Below are 18,723 nucleotides of genomic sequence, written 5' to 3'. Positions count from 1 at the left end.
CCCTCTTATAACAGGCAGACTTGGGGGTGGGGGACGGGGCCAGGGGGAGACAGAGCCCCCCACCGGCCCCAGCCAGACCACTCCTCTGGCCTCGTGGGATCGGCCGTGGATGGACATGCAGGGGCGTGGGTTAGGGGCTCGGCATGGTGGTCACAGTTAGTTTCCTGGGTGGCGTTCTGTTTTTAGGGACAGGGAGCTGCTCCTGAGATGGGGGAGGTATGGCAACGGGAAAGAGAAACAGGGAGAGGAGTGTCTTACCTCGTAGACCTGGAAAAAAATAGGGATTTGAGGTCAGCGTTTTGAAGGGGGAAAAAAAAAAAAAAAAAAAGAAGAAGCAACACTTAATCACTCATTTCACACGGCTGGCCCGTCTGTACTACGCAACGGTCTGCGGGCGGGCTCGTCGCGCAGGGGACCAGGGGCGCGAGTGCCCCATGGGCACCCCCTCCTGAACGCGGGCAGCAGGAGGGGCGGGCAGAAAGGTCAGCCAAAGCCAGTTTAGGGTTTTCTGGGAAAACACACAAACGGAACAACTACCTCTGGACCAAAGGTAATAAAGAGGCTCCTTGTGAAGTAATCTGGAAGGTTCCACAAACACCTCTGCAAAGGGCTGAAGCCATGACCTCTGGGGGCATCTAGAGTGAGTGGCTTTGTTCCTACAACCTTCCTCCCAGACACTAGAAGTCACGGGGGCAGCCATGCAGGACCCAAAGGGGATGCTGGTGGGGGGTGGGGGGGTGGGAGGACCACGCAGACCCCACTCGGGGCAGACGGGGGTGGTAACAGACAGGACTCTCTCGCCGTGGGTTCTGGAAGCCCGCTCCCTATGCTGAGGTGGCGCGTTCCACGGCGGTCCACACAGCTCCCCCCACAGCTTTACCTACCCAGCTCTTTTTCTTCTTCTTCTTCGCGTCAGCATCCTTGCCGCTGCCGATGCTGGAGTGGCTGGTGATGCTGTTGAGGCTGGAGATGCTGTCCGAGGAGTTCTGCCTCTTGATCCGCAGTTCTGGGGGCCAAGCACAGTGGGACAAACACAGGCACGGTGGGTGCCAAGGGGACACGGGCTTTAGGCAAGTCTCGACGCAGAAGGAAGAGGAGGGAGCCCCCACCTCATCCACATTCTTCACCTTCTGGATCGTCCTCTCAACAAACATTTATGGAGCGCCATCATATTTCAACAGAAGAAAATGCTAAGGGTGGAGTTCCCGTCGTGGCTCAGTGGTTAACGAATCTGACTAGGAACCATGAGGTTGCGGGTTTGATCCCTGGCCTCGCTCAGTGGGTTAAGGATATGGCGTGGCCGTGAGCTGTGGTGTAGGTTGCAGCCATGGCTCGGATCCCGCGTTGCTGTGTCTCTGGCGTAGGCCAGTGGCTACAGCTCCGATTCGACCCCTAGCCTGGGAACCTCCATGTGCCACGAGAGTGGCCCTAGGAAGGCAAAAAGACAAAAAAGAAAATGCTAAGGGTGAAAAACAGGCAAGAAAGGATTCTTGTTCTCAACAAGCTCCTAGTCTCGTAGGAGAAAGAGCAGCACACAAGCCAGCGAACCTAGCTTGAGCAGGTGTGACAAGAGCCAGCTCAGATGGAGCGTCCACTGTCCTATGGAGACATGGACCTGCTGTCCTCAGGGCTTTTTCTGGTGACACTAGGTGGCCCGGGGACCCGAGGCCCAGCGCCTTGCCTTCAACCCCCCCCAAGTAGGTCTGTAATGGTCCCAATGATGTCCCCCTTTTCTGTTACAAGGAAGGAAAAGGTTAATAAAGGGGAGACATTCGAGGGTTGTAAGAACGAAGGAAAAGGTTAATAAAGGGGAGACATTCGAGGGTTGTAAGAACGGAAGCTCTTCAGGTGGAAACACTGGATAATGACTGTAGGGCTGAAAAAAGGCCCTGCAAAGGTTTGTGGGGAGCCAGTTCTGCTTGAGGGCCCTCAGGTGACAAGGTCAGTGGGGCTGGGGGGCCAGAGTGAGGCGGGGAACCCCTCAGGAGGCCAGGTGAGGCCACAGGTGACAGGCAGCAGAGTCTAAGCAAAGCCCATGGGCTGTGCCTCAGCAACCTCTAGTTCACATTTTCCTCTAGAACATGAATTGCTTTTGTGATCAAATTAATTTAATTTGAAATTAGTTAATTAAAACAAAGGGCAGCAAAAATAAGTGTGTATATCTATCATCAGTTACTTGGAGGGTCTAGTTAGCTCTGAGCTTATCAATTAACTTTTAAAAATATGCTATATAATACTGTTAAAAGCATAGGATATGGTGGGTTTTTTTTTCTTTTCTTTTTTTTCTCTTTTTAAGGCCGCACTCACGGCATATGGAGGTTCCCAGGCTTAGGGTTGAATCGGAGCTGTAGCTGCCGGCCTACACCACAGCCACAGCAACACAGGATCTGAGCCGTGTCTGTGACCTACACCACAGCTCACGGCAGCACCGGATCCTTAACCCACTGAGCGAGGCCAGGGATTGAACCTGCAACCTCATGGTTCCTAGTCGGATTGTTTCTGCTGCGCCACGACGGGAACTCCTCTGTTTCTTTTTAAGGCAGCACTGGCAGCATATGGAAGTTCCCAGGGTAGGGGTCAAATCAGAGCTGCAGCTGCCAGCCTATGCCACAGCCAGAGCAACTCGGGATCTGAGCTGCATCTTCAACCTACACCATGGCAACGCTGCTGGGTCCCCGACCCACTGAGCAAGGCCAGGGATTGAACCTGCATCCTCATGGCTGCTAGTCGGGTTTGTTACTGCTCAGCCATGACAGGAACTCCGGGATACGTTTTTAGAATCAAGCAGTCTTCGAAAAGTTAGGAAATCTCTTGTGTGTTTAAAATTTTGTGCCATGTACACTTATTATGTATTTGCAAACAAAATAAAATTAGGTGTCGTTGCTTTCAGCATTTGTCTTTGAAGGCTTCTAGAAGTCCTCCTGACCAAGTTGAGCCTGGGTCAACAATAAGGAGGAAAACCTGAAATACTGTAGCAAAAGTCAGGATTCGCTTATCCATGCAGCACACAGGAATGTGAAGAGTCAGGTGTATTCAGGGAAACTAGAAATAGCTCAATGTTCCAGACCCGTCACTAAGGAGCTGTGTTTGAGCAAGTTGCTTGTCTTCTCTGATCTTATTCTCAACTATACAATATATCTTATGGAGCTGTTATTCAGAATAAACAAATTAACATCAGTAAAATGCTCAGACTTGTGCCTGGCATACTGCAGGTGTTCAATAAAGGCTGACTGTGTCTCCTGGAGCACAGCAGGCAAAGGTGATGGGAGATGTGGCCAGAGAGAGAGTCTGTCCTAGACCAGGCACAGGGTGGTGGGTCTAGCTGTAGTCTCTTTCCCTCCCACTTGCACTTCTGAAATGTTTCAAACACACAGGAACACTTAAAGCACAGCACAACCCAGGACCCCCACTTGGCCTCCACCTAAAGTAACAACTGTTAATATTTTGTTATATTTTCACTCTTCTCCACTTAGGCGCAAACACACACACACACAAACACACAGAGAACATTTTCTTTCTTTCTTTTTTTTTTTTCTTTTTGTCTTTTCTAGGGCCACTCCCACAGCATATGGAGGTTCCCAGGTTAGGGGTCGAATCGGAGCTGTAGCCACTGGCCTACGCCAGAGCCACAGCAACGCGGGATCCGAGCCGCATCTGTGACCTACACCACAGCTCACGACAACGCCGGATCCTTGACCCACTGAGCAAGGCCAGGGCTCGAACCCGCAACCTCATGGTTCCTAGTTGGATTCGTTAACCACTGCGCCACGATGGGAAATCCGGAGAACATTTTCTTAATTTGAAAACAAGTTGCAACAGCATGACACTTTACCACCAGACACTTCAGGATGTGCCTCTGAAGACTAAGGACTCGGTCGCAGCATCACTGTTACACCGGAGAAGACTGATAGTATCTCTTTCAACTTAATACCTAGTCGATGTTCAAGCTGGACTGATTTAATACAACAAACTTCCAGTTGGGTGGCCACCTTACAGAAGTCAAATAAGTATTAAAATTATATTTTGGAGTTCCCGTCGTGGTGCAGTGGTTAACCAATCCGACTAAGAACCACGCGGTTGTGGGTTCGATCCCTGCCCTCGCTCAGTGGGTTAAGGATCCGGCGTTGCCGTGAGCTGTGGTGTAGGTTGCAGATGCGGCTCGGATCCCGAGTTGCTGTGGCTCTGGCGTAGGCCAGCGGCTACAGCTCCGATTTGACCCCTAGCCTGGGAACCTCCATATGCCGCTGGAGCAGCCCAAGAAATGGCAAAAAGACCAAAAAAAAAAAAAAAAAAAAAAAAAGAAAGAAAAAAAAGTTAAAAAAAAGATAAAATAAAATTATATTTTGAGGAGTTCCCATTGTGGTGCAGCAGAAATGAATCCGACTAGGAACCATGAGGTTGCAGGTTGGATCTCCGGCCTTGCTCAGTGGGTTAAGGATCTGGCGTTGCTGTGAGCTGTGGTGTAGGTCGAAGACGCGGCTTGGATCTTGGCATGGCTGTGGCTGTGGTGTAGGCCGGCAGTTGCAGCTCTGATTCGATTCCTAGCCTGGGAACCTCCATATGCTCTAAAAAGCAAAACAAAACAAAACAAACCCCCAAAAACAAAACAAAACCAAAAAACCGAGAGAAAGCGCTAGTTTTAGACTACTTTTTAGGGCAGCTTCTGCTCCCACACACTCACAGCCCCCACCACCCACATCCCCACCTGACGTGCGCTGTCGACAATGGACGGACCTGCTCTGACATACGCCCATCGCCCAGTGCCTCCAGGCTTCACTCCTGCCCGTGGGCTCTGAGCACCCGGGCAAAGGTGTGAGGGCCATACCCTACAGAATCCTGTCCTGTCCTAAGCGTCCACGTCCCGCCTGCTCGTCCCTCCCCTCCCCCGACTACTGCAATCCTTTCTTCATCCCCGGAGTCCTGTCTTTTCGGGAATGTCGCACAGTGGGAACCGCACAATAGGCACCACCTTTTCTGATGGGCTCCTTGCACTTAGCGATGGACATTTACCCATGTATCTTTTCCTAGCTTGAGGACTCGTTTCCTTATGCCCTGTGACATGTCGTTGCCTGGCTATGGCAGTTTATCCATCCGTTCACCTACTGAAGGACATCCGGGCTGCTTCTGAGCTTTGACGACTGTGAACAAAGCTGCTCTAAACATCCACGTCCAGGAGTTCCTGTCGTGGCTCAGTGGTTCACACATCCGACTAGGAACCATGAGGTTGCGGGTTCGAGCCCTGGCCTCGCTCAGCGGGTTAAGGATCCGACGTTGCCGTGAGCTGTGGTGTAGGTCGCAGACGCAGCTGGGATCCCACATTGCTGTGGCTGTGGCAAAGGCCAGCGGCTACAGCTCTGATTAGAACCCTAACCTGGGAACCTCCATAGGCCGAGGGAGTGGCCCTAGAAAAGACAAAAAGCCAAAAAAAAAAAATCCATGTCTAGGTTTTTACGGGGATGTGACATTTCCGCTCCTTTGGGCAAACACCCGGGAGCATGACTGCTGGGTCGTCTGCAGGGTACCTTGAGTTTGTAAGAGTCAAGTGCCATTTTAACGACTGTCTTGGACGGCTCTTGGGCTATGGCTTTGGTGGGGGTGAGTTCTGGCCGCTCCTCCTTGACCATGAAAGGACCCTCGCCTCCTAGAAATCTGATGTGGGACTGGCGCCCTGGGCACCGAGCAAAGCCTGCAATAACACCCCTTCCCCTGGGCCTGTGGCCAGAGGGCCTACCTTTGGGCGTGGCTTCTGAGGCGTTGAGAGCTCCCTGAATGACGGCCTGGGCCTCTGAGTTCTTCTTCTTCAGAAAGTCTATGGTTTCTCGTAGGTCCAGCAGCTCAGTGTCCTGAGAGGGAAACCAAGGTGCCTCGCTGTCTGGGGTTGGGAGCATCCCCTCCAAGCCCAGCAAGGGCTGGGCCCTGGGGCCCCCTGGGTCTGATAGAGAAGGGTGGGGAAGCGGCCAGCTGGGCAGATGGAGGACTCAGGGCGACAGAAGGGGAGGGAGCCTGGCCTGTCCCCCCTCTGCCCTGGCTCTCACCTTCTCCTCGGCCGTCTCTGCCAGGTGCCGTAGGCGTGACGTCATGTTCACCAGGCTCTGCTCAAAAGCTGCCACTAGGTTGGCCTGAAACAAAGGCCCATGGAGGTTCCCCAGCTGCCCTAGTCTGGGGAAGGACAGAGCTGGCATCCTGGGTCTCAGAGCTGACCAAGGACAGCCAGCCTCTTAGTGGCTTCGGAACACGAATTTCCCTTTCTGGCCTGAAGGGAATTCCTGGGGCTCAGCTTCTCCAACAGTGAGGTGGCCTAGACTGCATCAGGGCGGGGCAGGTCTTTGGAGGCTCTGGAGACCTGGCCCCATGGCTGGCAGGGGGTGGGATGGCCCCTCTGCTCCGAGGGAAGGCCATCCCCCCTGGGGCTGTGGCTGTTACCTGTGGGCTGGCCTCAGGGCTCCATCACCCCACCCCCATGGAAAGGGTGTGGCATATCGCCCCCCTTGCACCCAGGGACCTCGGTTCTCAATCGTATTGTGTTTTGAAGCTCCTTCCCTGACCATTTCCTGGGGCTCCTTTTGGGGGGCTGGAGCAGCTGTGGGTGCGGGGGGGGGGGGGGGCGGAGGATTCAGAGCAATTCTGCAGTCTGGACACTAGGTGGCGGGCCTGCCTCGAGAGCCGCCCCAGGGACCTGGGGGAGGTAGGGGAAGGTGGGCTGGAGCTCCATCCAGCTCTATCGGCTTGGGACCAGAGAGGCAGATGCGTGCTCAGAAGGAGGAACAGCCATCAGTGAGGGCACCAAGCAGACGGTGACCCAGCAAGTGAGGGACACTGTGACCCCACTGCTTCCCGTCCCCAGAGGTTCTGCCTCCCTGTGGCCAACTCCAGTTTCCAACCACCACCCTGGGGACACAGCTTGAGGGAGGCGTCTCTGGTCCAGGGAGTCCGTGCCTTCTTGGCCTCAGGTCACCCCCTTCTTGAGGGCTTTTCCGTGCTGGCCTCCTGCCGAGTGGGCTCCCCCTCCTCTGGGGGTGCTGCCACCACCACCCCCAGCCCCAGAGGGGCCTGGATGACCTCAGGGCTTGGCCGAGGTGCTGGAAGGAGGCTGGCATCTGGGGTAGGGGTTGGAAGGTGCCCCAGGGCGGACAGCTGGGGAGTCCGGGGAACAGGGCACAAGGTCTGCAGTCAAGGATCCTGAGAACAAGTGGGGGTCCTTGCGCTGCAGCCCCGGCTTGGAGGCAGGGCTCTGACCCTCAGTCAAAGCCTGCATCCAAAATCCAGGCCAGCGGGTCTGCGGGTTCAGCCTGTTCTCTTCCTGTCCTAAGAGAGTCACCCTTGAACCCATCCTCTGGGCTCCCGCCCAGTCTCACCAGCAGGAGGCTGAGTGCAAATGAGTCGGGGGGGGGGCCTCTGCCCCCCTCACTCCGCCTCCCAATTTCCCAGCCTTGGGGGTGGGGCACAGGGAGAGAAAAGATGTATCTTGACTCGATTACAATTCTTATAGGTCCCCAATCGTAGTTTTAAGGACTTGGGGTGAACTTCATACAAGCTGATAAGTGTACAAATGAGAGTTTGGGGGAAAGAGAAGAACCACTGTGGTGAGGAAACTGCTGCTGAAATACAGTGGAAATGCTACCTGAGTCTGGGCTGGGGACCAGGCCTGACAGCTGGGCCCCCCAGGGAGGAAGGGGAGAGAAGAAAGCCAGAAAGGCCTGCGGAAGCTGCAGACATGGTTACTTTGTGCAAACACTTGGAGAGCCAGCGCCAGCAGATCCGGCTCAGCTGTTGTTTACAGCTTTGGGGGAAAAGGGCTCCTATGTCCTGTTTGCCGCCTCGTCGGGGAGGCAGCTTCATGTCTCCCCATCCCGTGGGGCGGAGAGGCCACCAAGAAGAAACTCCTTCTCAGTGAAGACAGCCACAAAGCATGCTGGCCCCCACTTGAAGTGAGGGCCAAGGGGCCGGGGAGGTGGGGCCGGGCCCCTACGCCCCGTCACAGGGGCCAGACGGGGCTCCAACACCCAGCTCTGTGCCTGTGCCTGTCCGGACACGTGGGTATGACAAAGGCACGAATGTACCCCTGGGCAGAGGCAGAGGGTTCTGGGGATGGATAATACTAACCCATAACTAATTCTGTCACCTCCACCCAGAACCACTGAGAACCCAGACGCTCAAAGGCCACTGGACGTGACTTCACCCACACCTGTGAATTAGGGTGGGGGTAAAAATGGTGCTTCCTAAACATCGGGGCTCCGGGGAAGACGCGCCAATCCCCAAATCCTCTGTTCCCCTGGGATCAAAGCCCACAGGACGCCGAAGCAGCCGGTTCTCCTCTGGCTGAACGTCCCTAATTTGGGGCCCAACCAGCTGCCCTGCTTTTGGGCACTCACGTTGGCCGAAAGCTGGGACGTCAAGGTGGCCACTTTTTCCTGGGACGATTCCAGTTCCCTCCGCAGCTTCCGGATTTGCTGTGAAAGGAAGGGGATACGAACTGACGGTGGCGGAAGAAGTGTAAGCTCTGGAAGGCGACGGGGGCGGTGATGGCGACAAGCAGAGACAACAGCTGGCTCCCTACCTCGGACTGCATCCTCTCCTCAGCCTGAAGCAGGGAGCACAGAGGGGGAGAGAGGCGGTTACCGTGGAGAAGGCAGCGCACAGAGCTCAAGGGAGGGGGCCTGGGGCACGCCAAGCGGCTGAGACCTGCATCCGGGCCCTGGATCCTCCTCACAGGTGGGCTCGGACCCCAGACCGCGGTTTAACAAAGCCCTCCCTGGAGCTTGTCGCTGCCAAGAAGGCTGGCAGATGAAACCGGCTGATCTGAAGCTCATCCTTATGGCCATCAACTTGAAGGCGTAGGTGTTAGGGCCAGAACGGACCTCAGGATCAACCATCCCTCACGGCCCAGGCCACCAGGAGCACTGGGAGGGTTCCCCACACTGCTGGGCTCTGGAGTCCTGGAGAGACCCCCCCCCTCATGTCACCTGGCTGGGGACGCTGCCCTCTGGCTGGCACCGAACAGCCCTACAAGGACTGTTCTCCGCTTTCGAAGGAGGGGCTCAGAAGGCACCAGACTTGCTCAGGAAGTGGTGGGGAGGCCACTGAGGTCCAGAAGGGCCCACCACGTGCTCTAAGCTCCAGGAGCCCCCACCCCCAGGAGGGTCCCGGGTGCAGTGTGGGGATGGAGGGGCTTGCTTACTGAGGAGTAGGTAGAGGAGGCGCTGGAGGCCAAGGACAGCACTGAGCCGTGAACTGCAAGAGAAGCAGAACACGAAGGGTTAACAGAGGGCTAGGGGTCCAGGAAGAGCCCTAAGGACGGGACTGGGGTTCTGATTCTGCAGAGAGCGAGCACGAACAGGGGGCCCAGCTGCGCATGTGCACGCGCGCAGTCCAGCAGAGCCAGCCTCCTCCAGCCGGCTTTCTCCGCTCTCCCTTGCTCCGGGGGGGGGGGGGGGCGCACAAGGGTTAAGGGGGAGGGGAAGGACATGCTCCTGGTCAGGCGTCACTTCCTCCCCCCTCAGGAAAGCACTTCTGTTGCGGAAGAGGCAGCTTTTCCTCAGAGCTGCTCAGAACAGAGCCTCGGTCCTGCCTCCTCTTTGCAGTGGGGACCACACAGACGAAAAAGCTCCCAAATGCAAAACACGCCTTCTGATTCTCCAGGCATCAGAACAGCAGCCCCACAGAGAGGACCAGAGCCCGTGTGCCAGGCAAACCCTCATGAGCGATGAGCGTCCCACAGTCACGCACGTCTAACCCCCAGAAAGCCGGGCTCAGCTCTGGCACCAACACCCAGCAGGCCAACCTCAAGCTGGTCTTCAGAACATTGTTTTTTTTTCTTGGCTGTGCCCCTGGCATGCAGAAGTTCCCAGGCCAGGGATGGAACCTGAGCCACAGCAGTGACAACGCCAGATCCTCAACCACTAGGCCACCAGGGGACGCCATAGACATTTTTTTTTTCTTTTTAAGGCCGCACCTGTGGCACATGGAATTTTCCGGGCTAGGAGTTGAATAGGAACTGCAGCTGTCAGCCTACACCACAGCCACAGCAACGTGGGATCCTGAACCCACTGAGCAAAGCCAGGGATTGAACCTACATCCTCGCAGACACTATGTCAGGTTCTTAACCAGCTGGGCCACAAGGGGAACTCCCAGGAACCTTCTTGAAAGAGGAATGAGATGCCTAATTCTTTTAAGGGTTTAAGAGCCACCTCTGCATCCCTGTCCTCTGAAGCTGGGAGGATGAGGGCTGTGGCTTCAGAGCGCCATCTAGCCCTCCATGCTGTTCCCCCTCTGCCCCCGAGCTAGACGGAGCCACCCAAGGTTTTGGGGCCCCCAGACCCTCCAAAGGGATGGGAAGAAAGAGCTGAAATGGCCCAACTGGATGTCCTGTGAATTGTCCATGTGTGGTGACGGCAGCGGTGGGCGGGCCGGGGGACCCAGCAGAGCTGGAATGAGCGTGAACCGCGCTGGCATGAGGTCTCACCATCGTCCGTGGGGTCCCGGAAGGATCCCGACCGAATCATCCCCTTGGGTCTCTCGGCCAGGGACAGGGTGCTCCCCATTAGGGAGCCGCTGTACAGCTCGAAGGCCGCCTCGTGGGTGGGGATGCTGTTGGAGCGGGTGATTCTTGGCGTGGTGGCCGCAGTGGGACTCACTGGAAGGACAGAGCGGGGGAGGGGACGGGGGGAGAGGGCAGGAAAAGAGGCAGGGGCATCAGCGGTCGGTCCCCAGCCAGGAACAGAGGCGATGGGGGGGGCGGGGGAGGGGCAGTGGGTCTGAGCGTCTCCCCTGGGAGCGCAAGCCCTGCTGGAAGGCCCAGCTCTGGACAAAGGGCCAGGAACGTGGCCCCGTGAAAGCCCTTCCCTCAGGCCTGTGGCCGGAGCCGTCACACCCTGGGATGTGCCAGAGGCCGGACGTGGGATGCGGTGTTTTCCTGATAGACAACTGGTGGCCGGGAGGCCTGAGAGCTCAGAGCAAGACTCAGATCCGAATGAAGCAAGAGAGAAGGAGGCCGGGTGCCGAGTGGGGCGGGACTCCCACCAAGCTCGCCTTCCAGGGCGGGTTCTGCCAGCAGCGTGCCCTGCCTGAAGGTCGGAGCAGGTGAGAGCATTGGTGGGGGGGGTGCCCTGCTCCTCGTGTCTACACCCATGAGGGCTCCATAAAGGCCCCTGCAGAACAAGACCCCTGGGCCCTCTGAATGTGTGTGGTGACCACGGTGCGGCCCGGCCCCCTCCGTCCCCAAGACGGAGGACCAGCCAGCCCTGCCCTCCCTTTGGCGGCCCTGCAGGGCCAGATAGCCTTTCCTTCAGAAGCGCTGGCTTATCTAGCAAAGACTCCCAGTTTCCTCAAGTCCCCCAGGTGTCCCACAGGCACAGATCCGCAGGAGGAGGAGGTGGAGGCAACCACAGCCAGGAAGCATCAGGCCGCCCTCCCAACAGGGCCCTCGAGGGGCTCCGGCCAGGCCAACCCAGCTCTGGGTCTGAGTCACGGTCCCTCCCTGGTTGCAAGCATCCCACTCAGCTCGACCCCCAGGGCTGGGGTGTCCTGGCCCAGTGGGCACGGTTGGCCACTCCGGACTCTCCTGGGTCTGGAGCGGTCTTTGCAACCAGTCGCCTGTCCTTCGGTCCTCCTTGCCAGCTAGATGCCAGGTGTGGCCACTCCCTTTTGCCTGCACTGGCTTGAGCTCTGGGCCTCAAGTCACGGCTTCTCCACGTCAACACTCAGCCTCTCTGAGGCTACAAGGACCTCACAGCCTGTGCCCAGGGTCAACTCTCAGTGCAGGGTCTTGGCGTACTGGGCCGTCTGTCCGTCTCACGCTGGATGGATCAACCGAGGTGCCGCAAACCAGCCAACACGGTGCCAACCAAGTACAAGAGGAAGCCCGACCCCCGCCGTCTCGCCTCCCCCCAGGCGAGCCCGCCCCAGCCCATGCACGGCGGGTGGTGTCCACAGATACTGACCTATGTTGGTGAGCTGGCCCTTGGCACTCAGGGACATGGACAGCGCAGGGGGGGAGGGCGGCTCTGACTGGTCGTCGGGTTCGGGCAGCCCCCCGATGGTGTGCGAGTGGCGCCTCTCCTTGGCCTCCTCCTGGGACTGCAGCTGGTACCTGTGGGCACAGCCGAGAGCTCAGTCCGGGCCTCTCCAACCTGGGTCAGAGGGCTGGCTGGTGCACGGTTCTGAAAGCAGGACAAGGCAGGTGGGAGTGACAGCGGCGGTGACCCAGCATCCTCCCCGGCTGCCGGGTGGGAAGGGGGGGCGCTGGGGTGATAGAGAAGCTGCTAGGCCTTCTCCCTGGGGCTCAGGACAGAGTGAGGAGGCATCCATTCGTGGCTTCCAGGCAGCAGGAACCACCGGACTGCCCAACTGTGTCCATCTGAGTGAGCCGAGGCAGCCTGCTCCCCTCTCCCTCAGGCTGCAGATGGGTGCAGGTGAGTGTATGAGCCAGGTGCACACCTGTCTCCTCTGTCACCAAAAGACAACACTGGCTGCAAGGTGACACAATTAACAGTGAGCCTGTGGGGGTGCCGGGAAGCAGGTGCCTGGGGACCTCAGGTAAGTGATGCAGCTGATCAGTGCCAAGTTCATGACAGGGGCCCAGGACAGGTCAGGTTAAGGATTTTCAGACAGCCCCGGAGCCCCAGGTATAAGGAAAAACACATTTCAGGGTTACCTGAGCCCCTTCTTGGGAAGAGTATTCCGATCCCGCTGAGCACTGTGGGGGAAAGAGAAGCAGGTGGGTCCATCTCAGAAACTAAACATTGGGACCCGAGGCTTGATGGATACAACACCGGGCACAGGACGTCAAATTGCAAGGCCCTTCATCCCACAAACAAGAGGAAGGCAGCAGCAGCCCGCCTCTGGGCTCACAATCGGAGACTTATCTGAGATGGTTAATGTTTTCTCTGATTTGGAATCAAGACATAGACAGCTTTTTTGGGGGGGTCGGGGGGGCCCTCTGTCCACGGCATATACACGTTCCTGGGCCAGAGTCAAACCTGAGCCACAGCAGTGTCAATGCCAGATCCTTAACTGCTAGGCCACCAGGGGAACTCCGAGACAGCTTTTTAAAGGCTGTGTTATGGAAGATGAAAACTGCGGTGTGATGCCATGGAAATGACCTGGGGCCAGGAGGCAGAGGCTTTGGGTGGCAGGTTAAATGAATCACGGAATTTTGCAAAAGACATTTAACCTCTCTGTGGACCGGTTCCCCACGTATGAGATGAGAATCACACTTTAAAAACAACAAAAAAGGAGTTCCCGTTGTGGCTCAGTGGTTAACAAATCCGACTAGGAACCATGAGGTTGTGGGTTCGATCCCTGGCCTCGCTCAGTGGGGTAAGGATCCAGCGTTGCCGTGAGCTGTGGTGTAGGTCACAGACGCGGTTCGGATCCTGCGTTGCTGTGGCTCTGGTGTAGGCTGGCGGCTACAGCTCTGATTCGACCTCCATATGCTGTGAGAGCGGCCCAAGAAATGGCAAAACAACAACAAAAAAAGCCCACCTGACAAAATGACCCAGAGGCAGGCATACGCAGGTACGCGTGGTGCAGGCTTGACCCCGCCCCTCGCCCACCTACCTGTCCAGCTGTCCCGTCCTGGGGCTTCCGCTCCAGGTCGGCTCTTCGGTATCCTCCTCGGTAGGGGCGGAGGGGGGCACGGGGGGTGTGGGGATGGGGGCGCTGCTGGGGAAGGCACTGGGCAGGCTCATTGGCATCTGTAGGGACTCCATGCTCCTGTGCAGGCCTGAGAGCTTGGGGTACATGCGGGTCTCTTTGGGGACACTGAACCCAGTCATGAGCTCCAGGCCCTGGGAGAAGCTGGCAGAGTTGATGTTGAGAATGGGGGCTGGACTGGGGGTGAAGCACGAAGAGAGGGGGGCCCCCGTGGTGGAGCCTGGAGCATGCAGCTCTGGGCCCTTTGGAGCGTGGGCGTCGCTGGATGCTGGGAGATCCAGACTGTTGGAGTTGACCTTGTCGAGGTTGGCGAGTGAGGGTGGCTTGACAAAGCTCTTGGCTGTGGCCCTAAGAGAAGGAGACGAAACAGAACATTCCAGACCACAGACGAGGAGAAGCAATATGCAGTGGGATTTCAGTGAAACCCTGGTCCCAGACCCTAGCTTCCTGGCTCTGTGCAAGGCAGGGGGCTGCTTCCAGTGCCCCCATGAAATGCGGGGGCAGGACACCTGGCTTGGCATCTTCCTGTCTTATCAAGGGGGCAGCTCAGGTGTCTGGGGGAGACAGGTAGACTTCTGCACAAGGGGGTGTGAAGCAAACTGAGCCTGGAGATGGAGACGGGCTCTGGAGGAGGCGGGGGCCCTTGGCCCCCAGGGGCAGGGGGTGGGGATGCAGCCCAGAGGCAGGGGTGAAGGAGCGCCTACTCTAGGGAGTGCCAGGACAGTGGGAAGATGCCAGGTGGACAGACAGGAGGAAACAGTGCAGCCGGGGTACCTGAGGGGGGTGGGTGGCAGCTCTGCCAGCTTGGCGGCTGGAGGGTGGCTGGCCTGGCTCTTGGGTGTGCTTTCCGGGGAGCCCACACTCTTCAGAGAGATGCTGTCCGGGTCTAGGGCCACGGCTTTGGCCTTGGCCTTCTCCTTCTCGCGGTCCGTCTGGTTGACGGGGGCTGGAGCGGCCCGCCCACCGGCCGCCTTGGAAGGCTCCTTCAGTCTGGAAGGCGTCAGGACGCCCTGCTTGGTGCTGAGGAGACTGGGGTCGATGCTGCTGCTCACGGGCCGGGGGCCACCCCGCCCGCCGGTCACAGTCATGGAGCTGGACTTGGCCGGCCGTGGCAGGCTGCGGTACTGGATGGTGGAACGGGCACCAGGGGCCAGGAAGCCGGGCTCCGCGCTGGTGGACACGTCCAGGCTGGTCTTGCGTCCGTTCACCGGCTTGACGGGGATACCTGAGGACTTCTGGACCTTGCCGAGCGTGGCCGAGCCCCCGGTCTGCACAACCGTGGCGGTACCCGTGGCAGGAGGTGGCTTCTTGTAGCCGAAGGATCCCGCAGTGGACGGGCGTGCGAGGCCCGAGGGAGGCTTCTTGGCGTCGCCCAGGCGGTCACGGCCGGCGTCGGAGGAGGAGCGCTGTAGGCCCGCGCTCTTCACCGCCAGCTTGCCCTTGTCGGTGGCTTTGCCCTCGGGTTTGCCTGCGGAAGGAGGGCGGGTGGGAGTGAGCGCAGTGGGAGCCTCCCTCCCCAGAAGCCCCACAGGCTGAGGATGGGAGCCTTGCCACATCGGTGGGGACCCTCGGCGGGACTGGCCCCAGAGTGTTTGGTTGATTTTGGCTTGACTTCTGCTCCCAGGATAGGCTCTCCCGGTTTGGATGAGAAGGCAAAAGCAATCACAGAGATTGTCAGGAAGGAAGAAGGGCTTCTAACAACCCTCGAGGAGGGAAAAGGGGAGAAGCCAAGTCTGGCTGTGTCTGCTGGACGTTAGCAACTAGAGGGACGCACTGGCCAGCGAGGGCCACCAAGGGCCCAGCTCTGGGAGCAGCACAACCCTGACACTGCAGACAAATTCCTGGAAAAAGAAGCCCCCAAACCGGGTCCTGGGAGAGGAAAGGAAACGCACTGGGAAGCGTGGGAGGGGGGTCAGGCCAGTCTCTGAGCTTAATGCCCTGCCCCCCACCAGGTGGTGGCCCAGCCTTTCTGGCACATGGAGCTTGGGCTCGCATGTTTGTACAACAGAGATGGAGACAGTAGCACCCCCTTCCTCACTCAGTTCAGGTTGGGGGGATGGGGAAGATGGGAGGAAGCAGCATGCAGGTGCCTGCTCTCCACCTGCAGCGAATGGGCGAGAAACAGGCCAGAGAAGCAGGATGCGGCCCCATCCCTCCTTCACTGCAGGCTCACCTGCGACCTTGAGGGCGCTCTGGGCCGTGTGAGTGATGGGGGAGGTGACGGCCACCGGCGGGGTCTTGCCCTTCTTCAGGGAACCGGGGTGCCCCAGGCTGACGGGCTTCTTCAGTTCTCCGATCTTGGATGCGTCATCACAGCTCTCGGGCCGCTCTCGCCGCCACTTGGATGCCCCGGGCTCCATCTTCAGGCTGCCACTGTCGTATTCCAGCTTTTTGGGGGCCTTCTCCTCTGATTCACTGAACCAGCTCAGCCCACTTTCAGCCAGCGAGCGCTTCTCTGAGTCTGTGCGCAGCTGGGAACAAGAGAAAAGCAGAGAGGGATGCTCACCTGGGGGAGAGGGAGGGGAGGGGGGCTGAGGGGTTTGTTCAGGCAGCCGAGTGGGCGGCCCTACTCTCTCAGAGGATTCGGTCAACCAGGGCTGCCAGAGGGACCTCGCACCAATCCTGGACTTTTCTCCCCCTCCAGGTGGGATGGCTTTTTTTTTTTTTTTTTTGGTCTTTTTTTTTGCCATTTCTTGGGCAGCTCCCGCAGCATATGGAGATTCCCAGGCTAGGGGTCGAATCAGAGCTGTAGCCGCTGGCCTACACCAGAGTCACAGCAATGCGGAATCTGAGCTGCGTCTGCGACCTACACCACAGCTCACAGCAACGCCAGATCCTTAACCCACTGAGCAAGGCCAGGGATTGAACCCGCAACCTCATGGTTCCTAGTCGGATTTGTTAACCACTGAGCCACAGCAGGAACTCCTGGGACGGCTCTTACCCTGGCACGGGCACTGAGCAGACGCCTGCTCACTTCTCAGGTGACCGCCCGGCACCTTCCAGTCTCTTTCTGCCAGCTCGAGAGGGACCTGGCCACAGGCACCCACCCACCCAGCCCCATGGGGTGGCCGAGTAGGGGAGCCACCCTGGCATAGGCAGGGCCCTGTCACGTACCACGATGGCGGAGTTCCTGCGGGACGCGGTGGGTGTGGTCGGGAGGGAGTTGAGGGAGGAGCTGGCATTGAACTCCTCGGAGCTGAGGTTGTCGGAGGCGTCGCTGAGCCCGCTGCTGATGGAGGTGCTCTCATCCCAGCTGCAGGACGAGGAGGGGGAAAGGTTCTTAGCACATGAGACAGAAGCCACGGCAAGAAGCAAGAGTCTCATCACGGTGGAAGGGGGGCTGTCTTCCAGACAAAGTGTGGCAACTGGTCCTGGGTTTGCCAGAACTCAGAGTGGGATGGAAACTTCCTTGTCATTTGGTCATGCTCTTTCAGAAAAGAAAGGGACCAGCTTTACTGGGCCAAGGAAGAGGTTTTACCTCCTTGACAGAAAGGCATATCGTAAAGACAAGGTAATTCTTTTTTTTTTTTTTTTTTGGCTTTTTAGGGCCGCACCTGTGGCCCATGGAGGTTCCCAGGTCAGGGGTCGAATCGGAGCTATAGGTGCTGGCCTACACCACAGCCACAGCAATGTGAGATCGGAGCCGTGCCTGCAACCTACACCACTGCTCACAGCAATGCTGGATCCTTAACCCACAGGGCAAGACCAGGGATCGAACCTGCATCTTCATGGATGTTGGCCAGATTTGTTTCCGCTGAGCCAAGACAGGAACTCTGGGCAGTTTATTCTTAACACCAAATGCCTCCTCTCCCGATTATACCAATCTCTCTTCTGCTGGCCTGACGTACTCTCCCAAGTTTCCTTGTGATCACATATTACTTGTTAAGCTCAAATTCTGTCTCCTCCAAAACAGTCTATCTCTGAAAGTCTTATGCCCAAGTCTTTCACCGTTCATTTCTTCCTTCTGGACCCTAAACAGGTCTTCACATGTAAGTTCCGTGCTTGGTTTTAGAGCCTCAAACTGAACATGGACTTTTTTTTTTTTTTTGTCTTTTCTAGGGCCGCACCCGTGGCATATGGAGGTTCCCAGACTCGGGGTCTAATTGGAGCTGTAGCCGCCAGCCTATGCCACAGACACAGAAACGCCAGATCCGAGCCACATCTGAGACCTACACCACACCTCATGGCAATGCCGGGTCCTTAACCCACTGAGCGAGGCCAGGGATCGAACCTGCAACCTCATGGTTCCTAGTCAGATTCATTAACCACTGAGCCACGACGAGAACTCCTGCACACAGACCTTTAGAGAGACTACACCTGTAAGCGTCCGTTTGCATCTGTGGGAATTAATCTCTGAACCCTTGCATCTGTGTTCACCCTGGGTTTGTTCCTCAGCTTTGCGTGTGATTTATTTTGAGTTTCACATCGTGGAACAAAAGTCAGACATACAAGTCATCCTAGTGCTTGGCCCAGGTTTCGGCCTCCCTCTGATTTATTTGCTGGGAAGAGGAAAGTGGGCGGTTTGGACGTTTGGCTGGTGGCTCTGCAGGGATTAATCCAAGTACACTGAGAAAGAGCAAGGATAGCCTGGGGATGAGGCCACCGTACAGAGGAGCTCAACTTCATGACTACAAAATACAGCCCTTGTTAAATGACAACCCACCTCTTTCCCTCGCTAGGGACATACAGTAACTTTCCCGTTAGTCCTGGGCTGAAGCATCACTCCTCCCCCGTTATAGAGAAAGGTCAGGTCCAGCTTTACAATCCTATCTGCTCTCTAGGGTCAAGATCAGATCCCTGGCAAGCGAGCAAACAAACTATTCCCAGTCTGTTTCCTCAGGTCAAAGGCACAGAAGCCTGTCCGCCACGGAACCTTCCTCCCGAGATTAATGATTGCTCATCAAGGCCCTGGAGCAGAGAAAATTTTGCAAAAACAGCACCGCTGTGGTCCACTAACCCCACAAAGACCCTTCCTTTGCCCCAGGTTTGATGGACAGGACAGTCTCGTACTGAGATGGCAGAAGGACTTTATCTTCCAGAGAGTTCAGAGCCTCCTGGCTCCAAAGACAT

At 57.3% G+C, this 18,723-nt stretch overlaps 1 protein-coding gene across 8 annotated transcripts in view; it reads right to left on the bottom strand.

The window, feature by feature from the left end:
- Positions 1-18,723, bottom strand: part of NAV1 (neuron navigator 1) — a 219,028-nt gene that overhangs the window by 14,007 nt on the left and 186,298 nt on the right. Inside the window, exons 7-20 of one of the 8 annotated variants that reach the window (XM_021064510.1) lie at positions 16,768-16,906; positions 15,827-16,124; positions 14,428-15,121; positions 13,558-14,001; positions 12,653-12,694; positions 11,940-12,088; positions 10,463-10,633; positions 9,179-9,231; positions 8,558-8,581; positions 8,373-8,450; positions 6,036-6,119; positions 5,732-5,843; positions 885-1,006; positions 259-267 (exon numbers count right to left, since the gene is read on the bottom strand). In XM_021064510.1, coding sequence (XP_020920169.1) covers positions 259-267; positions 885-1,006; positions 5,732-5,843; positions 6,036-6,119; positions 8,373-8,450; positions 8,558-8,581; positions 9,179-9,231; positions 10,463-10,633; positions 11,940-12,088; positions 12,653-12,694; positions 13,558-14,001; positions 14,428-15,121; positions 15,827-16,124; positions 16,768-16,906 — 2,419 coding nt within the window. The remainder of the gene's footprint in view (positions 1-258; positions 268-884; positions 1,007-5,731; positions 5,844-6,035; positions 6,120-8,372; positions 8,451-8,557; positions 8,582-9,178; positions 9,232-10,462; positions 10,634-11,939; positions 12,089-12,652; positions 12,695-13,557; positions 14,002-14,427; positions 15,122-15,826; positions 16,125-16,767; positions 16,907-18,723) is intronic. The other 7 variants (XM_021064514.1, XM_021064512.1, XM_021064511.1 and 4 more) reach the window with 7 other exon arrangements.

Source organism: Sus scrofa, chromosome 10 (genome assembly GCF_000003025.6).
Source record: "Sus scrofa isolate TJ Tabasco breed Duroc chromosome 10, Sscrofa11.1, whole genome shotgun sequence".
Taxonomy (NCBI): domain Eukaryota; kingdom Metazoa; phylum Chordata; class Mammalia; order Artiodactyla; family Suidae; genus Sus; species Sus scrofa.
The sequence above is the reverse complement of the archived record's forward strand: the minus strand, read 5'-3'. Positions and strand labels throughout refer to the sequence as shown.